A 16,997-nucleotide genomic window follows, 5' to 3' on the forward strand; every position below is an offset into this window, starting at 1 on the left:
AGGGAAAGTATCCCTGAGAAACAAAACCCTAGAACCAATCTATAGCTTATTTTCAGTCGGCTTACAGCATTTCCTACTCAACTGCACAAGTTAGGAAACTGAAGAAGTATGTATTATTAAATTAAATTATCAGAAGATATGCATAGTACATTGCTGAAGAAACAGATCTGTAACAACACATAAACTGAAGAGACCATGTGGATAAATTAACCACAGCTAAAAAAATTAGTCACAGCTCTCAGATTGTCAGGTATGCAGGCAAATTGGGAGGGGAGAGGGAGGCCTGGAGGAAGGTAATCAGTTTCTGGGTGAGGAAGGAGAGGAAAAAGAGGAGCGAGGAAAAAAGTCTGAGAAACTGCAGACACCAAGGTCAGTGAAGAAGGAGGGGGAGGAGGTGCTCCAGGCACCGGAGCAGAGATTCCCCTGCAGCCCATGGAGAAGAGCATGGTGAAGCAGGCTGTCCCCCTGCAGCCCATGGAGGTCCACAGTGGAGCGGACGTCCACACTGCAGCCCACGGAAGATCCCACGCCACAGCAGGTGGACATGCCCTGAAGAAAGCTGCAGCCTATGGAGAGCCCACTCTGAAGCAGGCTCCTGGCAGGACCTGTGGCCCATGGGGGACCCACGCTGGAGCAGTCTGTTCCTGAAGGACTGTGCCCCGTGCAAAAGATGCATGCTGGAGCAGTTCTTGAAGAACTGCAGCCTGTGGGAAGGACCCACGTTGGAGCAGAGGAGACTGTGGGCAACAAATGGCCTCTTGGTGGGCTGCTGGTAGGGGTAACAGTTTTCTTTCTCTTTTGTACACCTACTACCTCCCAATGTCTTATCCAAGAAACAAAGTTACCAATAAAATTGTAAAAAAATACATTTGCTGAGGGTATCTCATGAGCAAAAAAACCTTCATGTTACTTAATATTTTGGCATTTGCTACAAGGTGAATGATGCATGTGTAATGTTTTATAACCACACGATTTCATTTTAACAAATATGATGATAAAGGTAATAAAGACAAAAGGACTAATCTGTTTATATAAATCTGTACGTTTTCATACAGAATTTGTAAAGATTTTTTAACATAAGTAGGGCATATTCGCTAAATACGATGACCTGTGAGTTCAGGAATTCTTAAAGAATATCCATGAATCTCAAAGTTCTTAGAGATCTTAATTTTAAATGCCTACAGTAGTGCTTTTGGGTGAGACAGTGATACTTTTATCTCAATAGAGATTACTATAGTTTTGGTATTACTGAAATCACTTTGAATCTGTGATAACGAAGCACTGATAAATGTGGTCTAAATAACATCACATGTTCCACACTGTAAATATTTATTATGTTTGTCTAATCAGAATACATGCTAATTCTTCCCCCCACACACACACATTTAAAAGCTCTAAAGGAAGCCACTGTAGTTTCTGATGAGATTCTGTACTTATTTTCACATTTTCTAAATTAAAACAGAAAATATATTTTGATCAACAGACCATATATCCAAATGAGGCTTCTGAAATGTGGTGGTAAAATGGTATTTATTCTGTTTGGAACTCTAAATATTCAAAAAACTGTATTCTTAATGCAAATTCTATATTAAATACCCACTTTTGTATACTATTTTAAGAAGAGGAACATTTACAGAGTGCTATGTTAATTCAGTCAATTTTTACCAAGTAATATAACCCTAGGGGCTTTAACTTTATGTATCAGCTACCTATGAGATGTATTAAAGCATGTTACATGATCAGCTTGCAGTAAGGTAAAGATTACTGCATGCTATTAATTCATTGACCTTTGGCATAAATGTCACAGCTTGATTTGTACAAGCAGATATTTATAGAAAGACAAAAAACATCTTATTGTTGATACCATTGTTTATGTTACTGCAACATTTAGAAACTTCAATAACACAGGTTGACTCCATGCATAGATGGGAGTTATTTTAACCATGAATCAGAGTTCAGACCTATGGTTCAGTTATGCAGTCCTAAGAAACACTGCTGAATTTCAGAAGCTGCCAGTAAGGGATGGTGCAAAGAGTCTTCATTTTTCCCAATGCAAAGAAATAAGACTTGCATTGTGCTTTACGTTAAGTTGCACAGCCTCCTATCACAGATGACAGACAGACACTGGTCCATCAGCATTGTCATGTTAAACGGCCATAACTTGACTGTGTTTGAAATGTGAGAACTGATATTAACAGGAAGATAGTGTATGAGTAGATGCACACAGGGAGATGGTACCGTGAAAATGTGATAGGAAAATGTGGTTTTTTAACAGCATACTAAGGACACTAATAAATTATTAAGAACTAATTATTACACAGGGTTTAGATAATTTGTTAAACAAAACAACCAACCAATTGAAAAATAGAATCCAGGCCTCTTGCTTTCATCCTGGTTTTGCCAAAAGTCTAAATACTTATTTTCTCCTAATATACAAAGGTATTCAAAGTGCCTTTCAGGTCAGGAAAACTGCTGACAGGTTTTAATAGTGTAAAATACATTTTTCCAGTGTCGTGGTTTAACCCCAGCTAGCAACTAAGCACCACACAGCTGCTCCCTCACTCCACCCCCCTCCCAGTGGGATGGAGAGGAAAATTGGGAAAAAAGGTAAAACTTGTGGGTTGAGATAAGAATGGTTTAATAACTAAAGTAAAATAAATACTAACAATAATAATAATAATGAAATATAATAATAATGATTGTAATGAAAAGGAATATAACAAAAAAAGGAAAAAAAAAGAAAAAAAAAGAAATAAAACTCAAGGGGGAAAAAAAAAGTGATGCACAATGCAATTGCTCACCACCCGCTGACTGATGCCAGAGCTGCGATCTGCCCCTCCTGGCCAACTCCCCCCCAGTTTATATACATTGAACACAATGTTCCGTGGTATGGAATACCCCTTTGGCTAGTTCAGGTCAGCTGCCCCGGCTCTGCTCCCTCCCAGCTTCTTGCACACCTGCTTGCTGGCAGAGCATGGGAAACTGAAAAGTCCTTGGCTGAAGATAAGCGCTACTTAGCAACAACTAAAACATCAGCGTGTTATCAACATTATTCTCACACTAAATCCAAAACACAGCACTGTACCAGCTACTAAGAAGAGAGTTAACTCTGTCCCAGCCGAAACCAGGACAGCCAGCATCGCACTGCTGATTGTGCCATTGATTGTGCTCATTTCCTATGGGTTTCCACGGTACGTAGAAAATGTAACATTTCCAAAGTGTCTGGAGAATGTCCTATAGTGTATCAGTGAACGCTACCAAATGACTCCAGTCTATAAAGTGTGGCTGTATCACTTAATGTATCATCGGATGCAGGATCTCTATTTCATCAGACAAGTAACAGCTATTTGAAAGTTATTAAACCATTAGCAGGTAATACAACTGATACTTAGGCAGAAGCTCATGAAACAATCTCTTGTGTAGTGGAAGGAAGGAATGAATATTCAAGTCCAAGCTGCACTGGTATCGTAGGAAATGTTGCTCCATAAAAAGTTCCCTGATAATTTCAGTCTTCATTAGTGTAACAGACGGAACATCATCACTGATGACTAAATGGAAAAAGCTAATATTGGAAGGGAAATAAATGCCATTTCCAATCCTGTATGGCTTTATTTCAGCCAGTAAATGCAGCACCACAACCCACAGAAAGTACCCAAAAATATCTACTTGATGCATAGGTAGTAGACAAGCAAATGGATTAAATGGGAGACAATTTTTAAGTTTGAAATACAAATTAGGTAGAAATAAGATTATCCATTTACAGAACGGATAAAAACTTTGTACTTAATTTAAGGTATCATGTTAAAGAATTGATTGAATTAGTGATGCTCCTAAATAAACATACTTCTTTCCCTAGGTTGTTTAAGCTTTTAATACAGCAGAGGTATTAAATTTTACATTTTCTTGGCTTTTTGTCGTCTTTAAAGAATCAACAACTTTGTCTCTGCTCGCTTAATTGTGTCCCAGTGAAAAGTGACCTTAAAGTTTTACTGAAAGGAAAAATTTGCAGAAATGAGAGAAGTCTGAGCTAGTGTAATACCAATACAGTCATCCACGCAACATGAATACATAAATGGATGTGTGTATGTAAAGCCATTTGGGTCTACTTTGGGTAACAGAGCATTTAATTTCTCTCCTAGAAGAGGAACAAACTTGAAAGGTCCTCTGGCCATGTGGCTGAGACTCAGTATTGAGTTGTCAATATAAACACCAACCAAGCCTGTACTGGGGATGAGGCTATGGTACATCAAAATAATTTCCAGCTTCAGTTTTGGCTTCATTTACATATCACTGCAGATACTGTTACCTAAAGGAGTGTGTGGAACTCAGGTGAGTGATTGGGCTACTTAATGACTTTGAAATATCCACATTGGCTTGCAGCTTTCCTACTGTAATGCTTCCTCAGCTCACCCAGGAAAGCTGCTCTTTATTTCTAACCGCATACAATCTTACCCGTCCAAAATCAATCTTCCTACTAAAATACTGTCAACTCCCAAAACTGTAAACTCTACCTTTAGCTCCTTCTAGTTAACTGAAGAGTTTGTCCCAACTCCATATTAGTGTAGCTGAACATGCCATGGAGAAGATGAAGGAGCCCCAAAACATATGCAGATTTCTATGGATCAGATGACCGGTGAAAGTACACTATTCAGTGCTCATATGTGCTCCATGTTTTGCATATGTCACAGGGTATAAATCTGTATATTCTCAACAGCACTAATTACCTAACATTTAAGGCCACCCTCCTGCTTTCTACTCACTCTCAAGTCCATTTATTTACCTTCTCCTTCCAGTCACTATATTCTTACTCTTCTATTTCATAGCCTTAGCATGTGAAGCCCACCATGATTCATTTTGGGGTTAAAAACAAAATAAAAAAATCTTTGATGCCTGATTGAATTGTTTGCAGAGCATCTCAATTGCATAATCAAACGCAATTGCAGCTGGCTACATAAACTGCTCTGGCCTGCAGGCCTGTGCTAATATTACAACAGCAAAAATATTCTATGATATTGCAAGTAGAAGCTGTTCACACAACATGTAGGTGAAACAGGTTATAACAATTTTCTTCAATAAGGCAAGGAGACTTGCCCCTTGCATTTTTCCGACTATTCACAGGAGAAAAGTTCCCGAGATTAATTTACGAAGACTGGGATTTGTATAGCTCAGAAAAAGAAAGAAATCTCCTGGAATCAATTAAAATACCCTAGATACATCTATGTTTCCTCTTTTTGGGTGATTCACTTCAAATAAAGACCTGATCCTTGATGAGCAAGAATATAACAGAGCTCTCATTACTATCTCAAAAGAAAGGCAACACAATTCACTGACACTGTAACTCTGCTTCTTTTTGTGCAGTGACAATAGCGTATACAGGGAGTAAAAAAAATTTCAGATTCTTTTTATTAACATTTGTAATACCTGAAATGTATTAAGTTAACAGGCTTGGGGAAAAAGCAGAGTTGACCTTTCAAAGAAAAAGACAAAACAAACCCCAAATTCTTTACCTTTGCCTATTGCCTGATCATGAAAAATATGAAAAACTCTACAAGCTCCAAATAGTTATGATTTGCATTCCAATATAAAGTGAATTCAAACTTGGAAAAGAATTTAATTATTGGTCTGAGCTCTGCAATATTCAGAAACAATGTCACAGGAAATTTCACGGGGACACCCAGATTATTATTGCAACGGTAGGTAGATGGAAGGAAGCAGAACTTAAGCTAGTGTAGTAGAAGTCTGTAGTCTTCACTATAAATTTAAAAATCAGATCTTTTTTTACCTGTGGATACAAGAAGAATAGTGTAAGGTATTTCAAAGATGTTTGGTGAATCTGTATCAAATATATACAAAACATAGTATCATTTCATATATCTTAAATCCTACATCCAAGTTGCAAAATCTTTTGTTTGTTTGTTTTTTGTTTAATTTGGGTTTTTTTTTTGTTTTTTTTTTTTTTAACCAGTTACCCCACACATGAGGCATTATCAGAACTGAGTATCAGATACTGCACTGTGATCTCTCTGCACTGACTTCTTTCATTCATTTTACATGTTTAGATCATAAATTCTTCAGGGTAAGGATTGTCTCTTTGGACACATGCTGCATACAGTGGAGCTATTGTCTCATATCAAGCCCCATCTGTTATTATCATTTGTATTCCAAAACCAGGCTTGAAATGGTAATTACAAACAATATTGGTCAGCTTTCATATTTCTGCTAGAATTAGATACTAGGAAACTAGAGCATGAAACTCTGCCCTCACACTTCTGCAGTATGGACAGGAATCAATGACATTTTTGTATCAGAATCAGGATATGCCCTCCTTCAGGGATGTGTGTAGATATGTATGTGCATGTCCAAAATCCATTTTATAAGTGATTACAGCAAATCAAATCCAATCACTATCCTTCCTTTTGTTCTACAAAAAGCAGCTCTTCTCCTGCCTCCTCTTTTTACTGGGAAAAGGGCCAGGCCTGCTGGATGCACAGAGGTCTGTAGGAATATGCCACTTAGAATCACAGCCGAAAGAGGCACGGCCAGGTTGGCACGTTAGTGAAAGGACATGCAATGCTGGGGAGTCGGGGACTAGAAGCACAGAGGCAGAGTACATGCACCAAGCAGAGAGTTTTGGCTCGACACTGCAACAGCAGATGAAGCTCTGGTCTTGGACTAAACCTCCATTTCCATTTTCAAATCTTTAAGGGTGAGCCACACACCTTCTGTCATGCATAATCATTCATTTACTCAGGCTTACCCACTCTCATGTATTTATGGGTTATAAAGCCATAAAAGGATTACAGAGGTCATCTAATGTGACCTCTGGGAAAACTTTCCATTTAAACTTTCAAGAAAGGTCAGAGGAAGGCGAAAGACCCCTTTATTTCAAATTCTCAATGAAAGAGGGACCACACACTGCATGGTAGACTGTTCCAAAGGCTAACTGATAAAAGGAGAGAGGAAAAGGCTTCTTTGCTTCTAGTTTGAACTCACTTGGCTTGAACTTTCAAATACACACTTCTGATGTACTGAAAATCCTTTATCAAAGCTATATTTTCCTAAGAGATAATTATAGACCTCTTACTCATTAACATTATCCTCCTTAAGCCCAGCAGGGTTATTTCTTTGATCTATGATTTTGGTGCATATTTTCCATTCTTTTGGACATAATAATTTCAAAACTCAGAAAAGCCTATGTCCTGATTATAAGACCTATCTATCACTTGAAAGAAAACATTTTGAATCTATGCAGGCTAAGAATGGTCTCACATTCAGCCTTCTTGCTTATCCACACGAGGTATGCTTGCATTTTAGCAAAACAAGAATAACATGATTGAGGAGCTACATACTAAAAGTAATAAAAGTATAATTAAAAAATAAGAACAACACTTTCTGTGGTTTTTAATCATCATCATGTTAATATTATAGTTAGAGCAGTTCTTCCATCTTCTACGGAAAAAGTTCATCCCCCAAAGATATTCTTAATTCAACAAAAATGTTGGATAAAGTGCAGTCTATATCAAAAAAAAATGTTTTAAAACTGGTAAAAAATTAAAAAGATGAATTCACCGAATATAGATGATAATTTTTGTCTTTATGCAAGTATGTCTGGTGATTGGACATTACTTCAAAAGTTATCACATACAAGTAATAATTTCAATTTAAGACTATGTTACAAATCCCCTCCATTTTCTTCAATTCACCTTTCCTTCTCTTTCTGTGTGCAGAACATTCTTTCTGTGTGCTGTATTATTCAACAATTATTCAATAATTTAATCACTGCCAGTTTTGTTCCCTATTCATCTAATTTGGTAGGAAAGTACAAGCCAAGGCTTTGGCACCCTAGAGCTGGAGGACCACAGGGCAAACGCAGCAGCATATTGTATAGCTCAAGAACGTATACAGTATTTCAGAACATTTATTCAACATTCAGCAAAAACTCTCCTATGAGCAATACACAGAGTTCTTTCATTGGCAAGAACAAAAGGAAACCATATAACTGCATTTATTCTCATTCTTTTTATCTTCCACATACAGTATATCAGCACACTAGTAGAAAGTGAATACAGGTTTTAGTTTTGTTGTCAGTACTGTTCAGTTGAATCACAGTTCAGAGAATGCTACAGTAACACATCTAGACAGTTTAACCACCTGCAGTTTGAATTAACAACGCAATACTGTCCTATATAAGCACTGGATACATTTCAGGTTTCAACTGCACCAACATTTTTTAGCTTGTTTCTGCGATTTGCTTTCATTTTCAATTTTTGATATAACAAATTTATTTTAGGAACATTCCAAACATAAGTGAAAGGCTACATTTGTAACCTTTGAACCAAGTGTAGTCTTTGTGGGTCAGAAAGATGACCTTTGACTTGAAATATTTAAGGAGGAGAGAAAATGCTTTGTTTCAATGCAAAACTATTAGAAAAAATACTATATAAATACTGTTATGTTGCTCCAAAATGGAAATCACAGAGCAGGAAAATGGTAGACAGAGCCTCACATGAACTGCCTCAGTTCCAGGAAAGGTGAAGTCAGAGACCAGACCAGACCAGATATTCTCCTTCAGAACACAAATAATGGAAGTACATAATTCCTTAGTATACAGCAATTCCCTATAAACTGAGTGACTTACTATGTATCTAATTCCCTCCGTGGCATGATTGCTGTATAGGTTTGTCAGCTGTGTTTTTAAGCAACAGCTATGAATATGCAAACATCTGCATGAAGACTGTATTTTGCTATTTGATTATCTGGAGTAAAAATTCTGAATTAGCCAGCCAGAAAGATGGTATCTTATACTTTAACCAGCACAGAGAAATTCTGTAGTTTATATAGGAAAATTAAGAGGAAAATACTTGTTCAAATACTAAAAGAAAATGATTTAAAAAAAGGAAACAGAAAAAGAGCTCTGTAGAAACAGCTTGTTGTCTGCATGGTTAAGAATCACATTACACCGTTCCCTTTTGCTTTCACCATTCCATCTAATTACAGCTCTCGTTCCTGCAGTAACTGATTTTCTTCATTGTCATACTGTAATCTTTCTCTACTTAACTTACTTTTGTAATAAAACATGAAAATGGGAAAACAAAATGGGAAAACAGGCTCAATTTGTAGTTATAGACTACTTGCTTTGTGTGAGGAAAAATATAAGAAAAGAGAAAAATAGGAAAAAAAATCCATCAGAAGTGGGAAAGAAAAAACTCCAAAGTATTCAGAATTTTTTATTTCCGATTTCTATAAGCTCCACTGCATTTTGAGAAATACTGGACAGAGTCCAAATATAGTCAAGAAGGGCTATGGGCAGCCATTATGATCAAGACGAAACTGAAACCCTTAGTAGGGATTATGTATGAAAATTTAGGCCTCATGAGATGAATTACCTTTCAGCACTTTAGTTGCTTTTTTTTTGTTTTGGTTTTTTTTTTAATTTAAAATTTAGAATCTCCACATCTCTCTCATTACCTTGCAAAGTAGCAACTCTTTACAATTCCAGAGGAATCTATAATTAATCTCTCTCTAAATTAATTGTCTGCTTACAAAAAGAAGATTAGCCAGACAATACATATTTAGATATTTTAGACATTAAAGGCTGATTTACCTTGTCACCTTCAGAGAAAGTTATTCCATCAATGGCCCTTTTCCAAGTAATCTCTGGGATAGGTTCTCCTTCTGCTTCACAGATGAGGGTGGCTTTCCCATTCTCAAACGTGGTTTCATTTTTAAGTTGTATTATTTGAGGCTGCACTGTTAAAAATACAAATTACATTACTCATCCTGCACAAAGAATGCCATGTCAAAATCTATCTTTTAAACCACTTTTTTTTTGTTAAAGCACATTCATGGTTTTTTACTTAGGATTAACAAAGGTTTAACGTTACCATCTATAAAAGCAATCAACTTTTCTGACTTCAAGTTGCGTAACAACCACTTCTGTATGTGTGATGACCTGGACTCCTGGCTCAGCATGGCTGACACCCCCAGGGCTGCCTTCTCCCTCGCTGGGGTAGTGTGGAATGGGTCCTGGCTGATGAGGCCCCTGCCCCGGTGGCTGTGTTTGTGTGCTTTGCTCCTGGCTCGCTGTCCCTTAGGGACCAGCCAGCCCTCGCTACTCTCTGGCACTTCATGAATGAAGCAAAGATTCAACGGTTCCATGATGATCCTGCACTTGGGCAGGAATAACTCCATGCACCAGTGCAGGCTGGGCGCTGACTGGCTGGAAAGCAGCTCTGCAGAGGGGGCCCAGGGGGTCCTGGTGGACAAGAAGTTGATGATAAGCCAGCAATTCACCCTTGAGTAGAGAAGGCTCCAGGGACCTTAGCCATGTGTATAAATACCTGACAGAGGAGAGCACAGATAGAGCCAGAATCTTCTCAATGGCGCCCGGTGACAGGACAAGAGGCAATGGGCACAAATTGAAACACAGGAAGAGGAAAAACCTTTTTTACTGAGAGGGTGACTGAACAGCAGAACAAGCTGCCCAGGAGACTGTGGAGTCTCCATCCTTGAAGATATTCAAAATCCAGCTAGACATGGTCCTGAGACACCTGCTCTGGCTGACCCTGCTCTGAGCAGGGGGTTGGACTAGATGGTCTCCAGAGGTGCCTGCCTGCCTCAGGCATTCTTTGATTCTGTGATAATCTGTGTTTCTCTTCAAATACAAATTATTCAGAAAAAAATAAAGAATTAGTAATATACTTGGACTTTGATCTTTAGCAGTATCTAACTGCCTTACACAAATTACTGAATTTAACAAAATCCCCTGATTACAAACATATTGTACCGGTATTAACACTATTAAGAACTGAAGAGTCCTCTGATACAAAGCTATTCATCCTTACTTACTGAGTAAATTGGTGGTAAGACACATTTTAAAAATGCCAGATATTGTTTGAATTCTTCAAATCATTCCACTTTATAGACACAAGTACACAGCGACTACAGCTCTCAATCTTTACTGTACCTTGTCAGGTTATTCACATATGCAATACAATTTCTGGTTACATGTGAACAGTTTTATTTAGAGGACTTATCTGTACAATATCATACAAGAACTCAGTTGTAGAACGATGCATAGAATATTACTCTCTTCCATGGCATTCAAGTATCTTAATAAAAAATGTTTTGGTTCTATATATTCACTCATATATAACCATCAATAATTTTCTCTGAACCTATCCACTTTACACATTGAATGAGATGCTCATCCCACTGGAAAACCTAGCATGTAATCATGTAATAAGAACATGATTCAGTATGTTTACACCCAAAAGCAGTGAATTAAGTTTACATGTGTGAATTAAATTTTGGCAGCTCTTAATATTGACTTTGTCAACATTAAGTACATTTCTTGAAAACAATGTATTTTCTATGTAGTTTTCCTGACTTTTGCTTTTGAGGAAGCATTACTATAGTATATTCTATATGAAGCAGAAAATAAACAGAGAGGTATCCTATTTTCTAATGGCGTTACTAAAGGATATGCTATGCAGAAGAGTAATATTGGCTTACGTTAGTGGATCAAAAGGGGTGAGATAATAATTCAGGTTGGAAGGGACTCCAGGAGGTCATCTTGACAAACCTCCTCATCAACACAGGGTCAACACACCCTGTTCAGATCAGATTGCTCAGGGATTTGTTGAGCACTACCTTGAAAAATGCCAAGAACAGAGACTGCACAGCTCTGTGCAGCCTGTTGCAGTGCCTGGCTGTCCTCCTGGTGAAGAATGCTTCCCTTATGTTTAGTCTCCTTTTTCATTTTATGACCACTATTTCATTTATGACCATTGTCTTACAGATGCTGCATTCAGCATCACCAAGAAAAATAATAAAAGCAGGTTCAAACTTGCTATATCCAGATCCATCACCTACCTCTCTTTTATCCATTTCCACCACACCATTCTTGGTCTTACTTCTCATTCCTTATCTCCATACTCCTTGTCTACTGTCTGTTCACCCTTGACTATTACAAATAATCTATTGTGTGTTTACTGCATAGAGATGAAAAACAAGTAATATTTTACCTAACAAAGCACTGAACTAATATCCTGCTTCATTAAGATATAATCTATGGTGAGTGACATCATATGCAGAAAGAAAATACCCTGAGTCATAAGTGGCTCTTGAAATGTCAACTGGATCCAACTTTATTGGATGCAGTAGAAGGCAGTAAGCAAAGCATTACAGCAGGACACCCATTTGGCTGAGAAAAGCTGAAACTCTCCTCAGTGGTATAACAAGGGATGTCAGTTGAAAGAACTACAAAAAAGAATTTGAGATAAAAGATAACTATGTTAAACTTCAAAATAGCTTCAGTTACTACTCTCACTTTCAGGATCATCCAAATGCCTATGAAGTATTTTACCTTGGTAGTCAGGTACTCTATTTCTATAGCCATGTCTCCTGGCTACAATATAATCTGTTCTTTCCTTTCTTTCCTTTGATATAATATCTTCCCTGGAAACAAGGAAAGTGCTATGGCAGACACACCACTCATAAAAAAAACCATCATACATAGTATTTTATGTCAGAAATTTGCAAAATTCAGAATTACATTATTCCATCATAACAAGAGGATTTCCCCATCTGGACAACATGACAAACAATATGATGTGCTCAAGACGATGCATGTTCTAAAACATATAACTAATACTCTTTAATTTGTAATCTTAGACTTATATTCTAAATTTCTTTAAGGCCTTCTTCAAATGGATCACTACAAGACAAGAAGTTTTAGCTTGACATTTTAGACATGAGCAGCTGACATTTAAAGGAATAAGCACTGATTCATCATCAAATATATCTAGCTGACAGATATTACTAGGAAGAAGAAGAGAGCTCATATGGGGAATATTATTTAATTGCTTCATTTTTGTAGGTCACAAGTCGTAACTTGCTATGCACTAGAAGTTTTTACACTGTTTGACTACTTTTAATGACATTTTGGGCATTGGAAAATATTAAAATACTTTTGTGTACATGTAAATAACAATATTTATTTGAGAATGCCAAGACTAGTATTGACAGAAATACTGAAACAGTTGTGTGTTGTCCCCCCCCAGTTCTTCAACTGTTCTTTCTAAATTGACAAGGTCATTCTCAAACTGAATTGGTATTTGCTTGCTGTACTCTAGCAAATATGAAACAAATGAAAATACAGGATCTTGGAATGTAAATCCAGGAAGCCTCCAGGTCTTTGCTGGTTTCTTCAGTCAAAAATATTGAAATATTTGTATCATAACGTACTTAAAAAAATTGTAAACTGAATGACCTGACTGAAATGAAAGAAGGCTTGAATATAGAAAGGAGTTATGCTTAGGCTTCATTAAAATTATTTTATTTGGAAGTTAAGGAACTGCTTGCTACTAAGCATGCATTTTTAAAATATTAACAGAGTGATGCTACCAAATAAAGAAATAACATTTACTGGTTGGAAAGTTTGCTCTCTGAGCAGAGAAGGCTGGTGTTAAGTTCTCACTTCCTCAATAAACAAGTTTCTTTCAGATTCATTCCTTGGTCTCTTCTGGATTCGTCTCGGACAAGGGCTAAGCTCATTGCTGTGTATCTACAGCCTCCTCAAAAAGCTTAAGAAGAACATGGATAGCAATCTGAGGTTCTAGATTTGTTATTGGTTGCTTACAACTGATTTCTTGGAAAAGGTACACAATTTATTGAATTCACAGAGTTCTACCCACATCTTTGACAAAAGAGTTTCATCAGACTTGGGAATCAGCACATACATAAAGCTTGAGATAGTCCTAATTATATTTCATCAAAAGAACTGCTTTAAACAGCTTGTTATTAATACAAACGTGGATTTACTGGTGAGAGGCTTAGTAGATGTCTATATCACTGCCTGACAGGATCTCTTGATTAATACGACACATGAGGAATCATTCTCTTATGCTATTTTCCTGTACAGCCACATTTGAATCAGGTAGCAAAACTGCAACCCTGTCCTCCTGGAAACTGCTGGTACAATTTGTATTTAGTAAACAAGCTAGAGCCCAACAAGGAAATATCTAAGAAACAGATTCCTGAAGCTTGATTCCTGACATAATAAGGATTCACACACACACCAGTATGAAGTGTTGACTTGACTTACTGCATGATAAACCTGAGTCTTTGTACATGTTAAAATGGTATTACTACTTCACACTCAAAGGGATTTAAGACTTGTCTTCTGAGAGAACTGGCATCACTGCCTTTATAGATTGCATCATTTTTATTCTAAAAAGTAGAGGTGTTCCAAACAGGTAAGGATGTAAGAGGGAGGAAGAAGGAATATAGACTATGTATGAACTTTTGACACTACATCTTTAATTGATAAATTGCACTTTGTGAAGCTGCAGTTGGTATACTTCATAATATCTGGGATGAGCAAGCACAGACAGTTCCATACACAGATCCACGGGATTCCCTTTCTAGAGATATCAGTGAATTTAAATAAAGAGCTTCCATATATGTATTGAATAGTATCTTAGGAAAAGAAAAAACAAAAAACAAAAAACAAAAAAACAAAACACATACCAAGACACATACTGATCTACTTATTAAGCTCAAAGGAAAACTAATTAGGTGTGTTCCAGGCACTATAAATGTAAAAGGAATGCAGTCATTAAGCCTGAAAATAATGGAGAAATTTAGGCAACCTCTTACCCCAATCCCATTATAGACTCACTGCAGCCTCTTTGGTTCCAAGACGCATGGCTTTTGAGGGCCTAAATTAACCTGAACGTTTTGAATTTTACCATTTGGAACACATCTAAGAGGGATAAGACAGGAGAGGCTTGTTACATTTCCTCTCATCTGCCTGATGACAGATAATAAATCAATAATAGCATATACTTTTCTCAATAATCAATAAAAGCTACATTGAACACAGCTGCAAAAACCTTCCTGCTATACAAGATTCAGATTATACTTAAAAAGACATCTAGAAAATAAAAATAGTATGTGCTTAAATTATACAATAATTATAAAGGGTCTTTTGTAAGGCTTCTTGAGGTATTTTTCCCTCATTTGACTTTCATGAAATCAATTGTCAGAAACTACTGAAATGCTAATGAAATATTTTTGATAAGCTCAGACTACCCTCTCATTGATTATGTAGGTAAAACTCCTACACCCTAGAGAACTTCAGATTAACTTATGCTAGAACTCCTTCCAATTTTTTTACCAATTCTGATTAAAGAAAAAATAATTTCTATTTCTAGAAAGATAAAAAATATAAGACATAGAAATATCTCTTTCTATGGCGTATGTACAGAAGAGAGAAAACTTTTTGAAAGTCTCAACTGTTTATGCATCATCAAATGGCAGAACTCAAGCATTTGAGTGATTAAGGAGTGAAAATGAGCAACTAAAGAACAAACAAAAGGAAGATATAAAAAACATCCTCAGAATATAAGCACTATTCTTATAAAGCATGAATATATCTTTAATTAAAGCTAATCTTGTTTCCTTTAGCCTGATTAGAGTTTTTATTATAGGTAAATGAACACTACTGCCATCACTCTGGAGAAGGAATGATGAAAAAATGAATGTTTAGGTCTGAGAAAATAAGACGATGTAGGAAGGCTTTAAGGTATTGAATTTTCTTGACTGCTCTTAAATCAACTGCTTGTTATTACGTTATTTTGGAAATTTTTGTTGAGGTGCCCATAGCTGTAAAAATGTGGTATTTCATAATTCAAAATGCTAATTCACATGTATCTAAACACACACACACATATATATATATGACTAATTACATCACAAAACAAATCAAAGAAAACAATGAAACTGTATAGTATGTGTGAAAGAGATATAAAAAGTTAGCTACCAATCAGAGACAAACACTAAAAATATTTTTAAAGAATTCAAGGAAGAACACCTATGGTTTCAAGCCGTTCAGAAGGACTAAACATAAATGAATTTGTATCAAAAACCTTACTACAAGTCATAAGCATTAATATGGATGAGATCTTTTAGGTAGTAATGGAAAATGACACAGAGAGAACTATAGCAGATAACAGGATGACAGACAGAGATTACCAAATCATGATCAGTAAGAAATCCTCTGAGGGAAACAGGGCTTTCTTTACTCTTCTATGTCTTATTAGGTAGAACAGATAAAAAGCACTAATAAAGATGAAGAATTGGGGAGAGCAGGGTGTGTGCCTACAGGTTTCTATATATGTGTTAGTGCTGCAGAAAAATTGTCAGAGTAAGAATTTGATATAAGGACAAAATAGCTTTTTTAACATTGATACTGGAAACAAAAAAAAAGTTTAACAAAAAAATCTAGGTCACGCATGGAAACTAAACATACGCAGCTGTTAGATGGCACTATGATGGGCATGTCCATTCAGAAGTGCAGAGTACTAGAAATTTTAAATGCTGAATGCTATAATGTTACTGTTATTTTTATTGCATTATGGTTACATTACTGTTAGTACAAGTTTCAACCCTGTCAGAGCCCTGTTGTAGTAGAAACAAGTCGTTGCCCCAAGGAGTTTGCATTGTAAATTAAAATTAAAGATAGCAGGTATGTGAGACAAACAAGCGAATGGAGTGGGAAAGAATAATGTAATTTAATAGGTCATTTTAACACAAACTGACTGACTGTGTACTATTTAGCTATAATAATCAGCCATCTGCCTTGCCATTTTCAGACTGCAGTTTTTTGCATACATTTAAGGGGAAGAAAAGTATAGTAAGTTGTTGGCTGTGTATATGGCTGGGAGTTTAACCTGTGTGAAAGAGACAAAAGAAAAAGTAAAGTTCTTTGTAGGAGAAAATACAACTCTGCTCCACATTTTCAGAGTTAAAGCAGAGGTGAACTTTGTAAAGGCAGTATTACACTAAAATTACAGAGCTTTACAGATTACAAATAAAGAGGCTTAATTTATGATACTATTCCCTAAGGTGAAACTAACAGTACACAGATTATTATAATCTAATTTAAATATATCCAATAGTAAACCACACAGGAAAAATAACTCTAAATATAT

General features: G+C 36.5%; 1 protein-coding gene across 2 annotated transcripts in view; it reads right to left on the bottom strand.

Annotated features, from left to right (window-relative positions):
* The window catches only part of NCAM2 (neural cell adhesion molecule 2), a 308,501-nt gene that overhangs the window by 99,860 nt on the left and 191,644 nt on the right, over positions 1 to 16,997 (bottom strand). For both annotated transcript variants that reach the window (XM_050894562.1, XM_050894569.1), the window contains exon 8: positions 9,605 to 9,750. In XM_050894562.1, the coding sequence (XP_050750519.1) occupies positions 9,605 to 9,750 (146 nt within the window). The remainder of the gene's footprint in view (positions 1 to 9,604; positions 9,751 to 16,997) is intronic.

The sequence above is a fragment of the Gymnogyps californianus genome, chromosome 1 (assembly GCF_018139145.2).
Source record: "Gymnogyps californianus isolate 813 chromosome 1, ASM1813914v2, whole genome shotgun sequence".
NCBI lineage: Eukaryota > Metazoa > Chordata > Aves > Accipitriformes > Cathartidae > Gymnogyps > Gymnogyps californianus.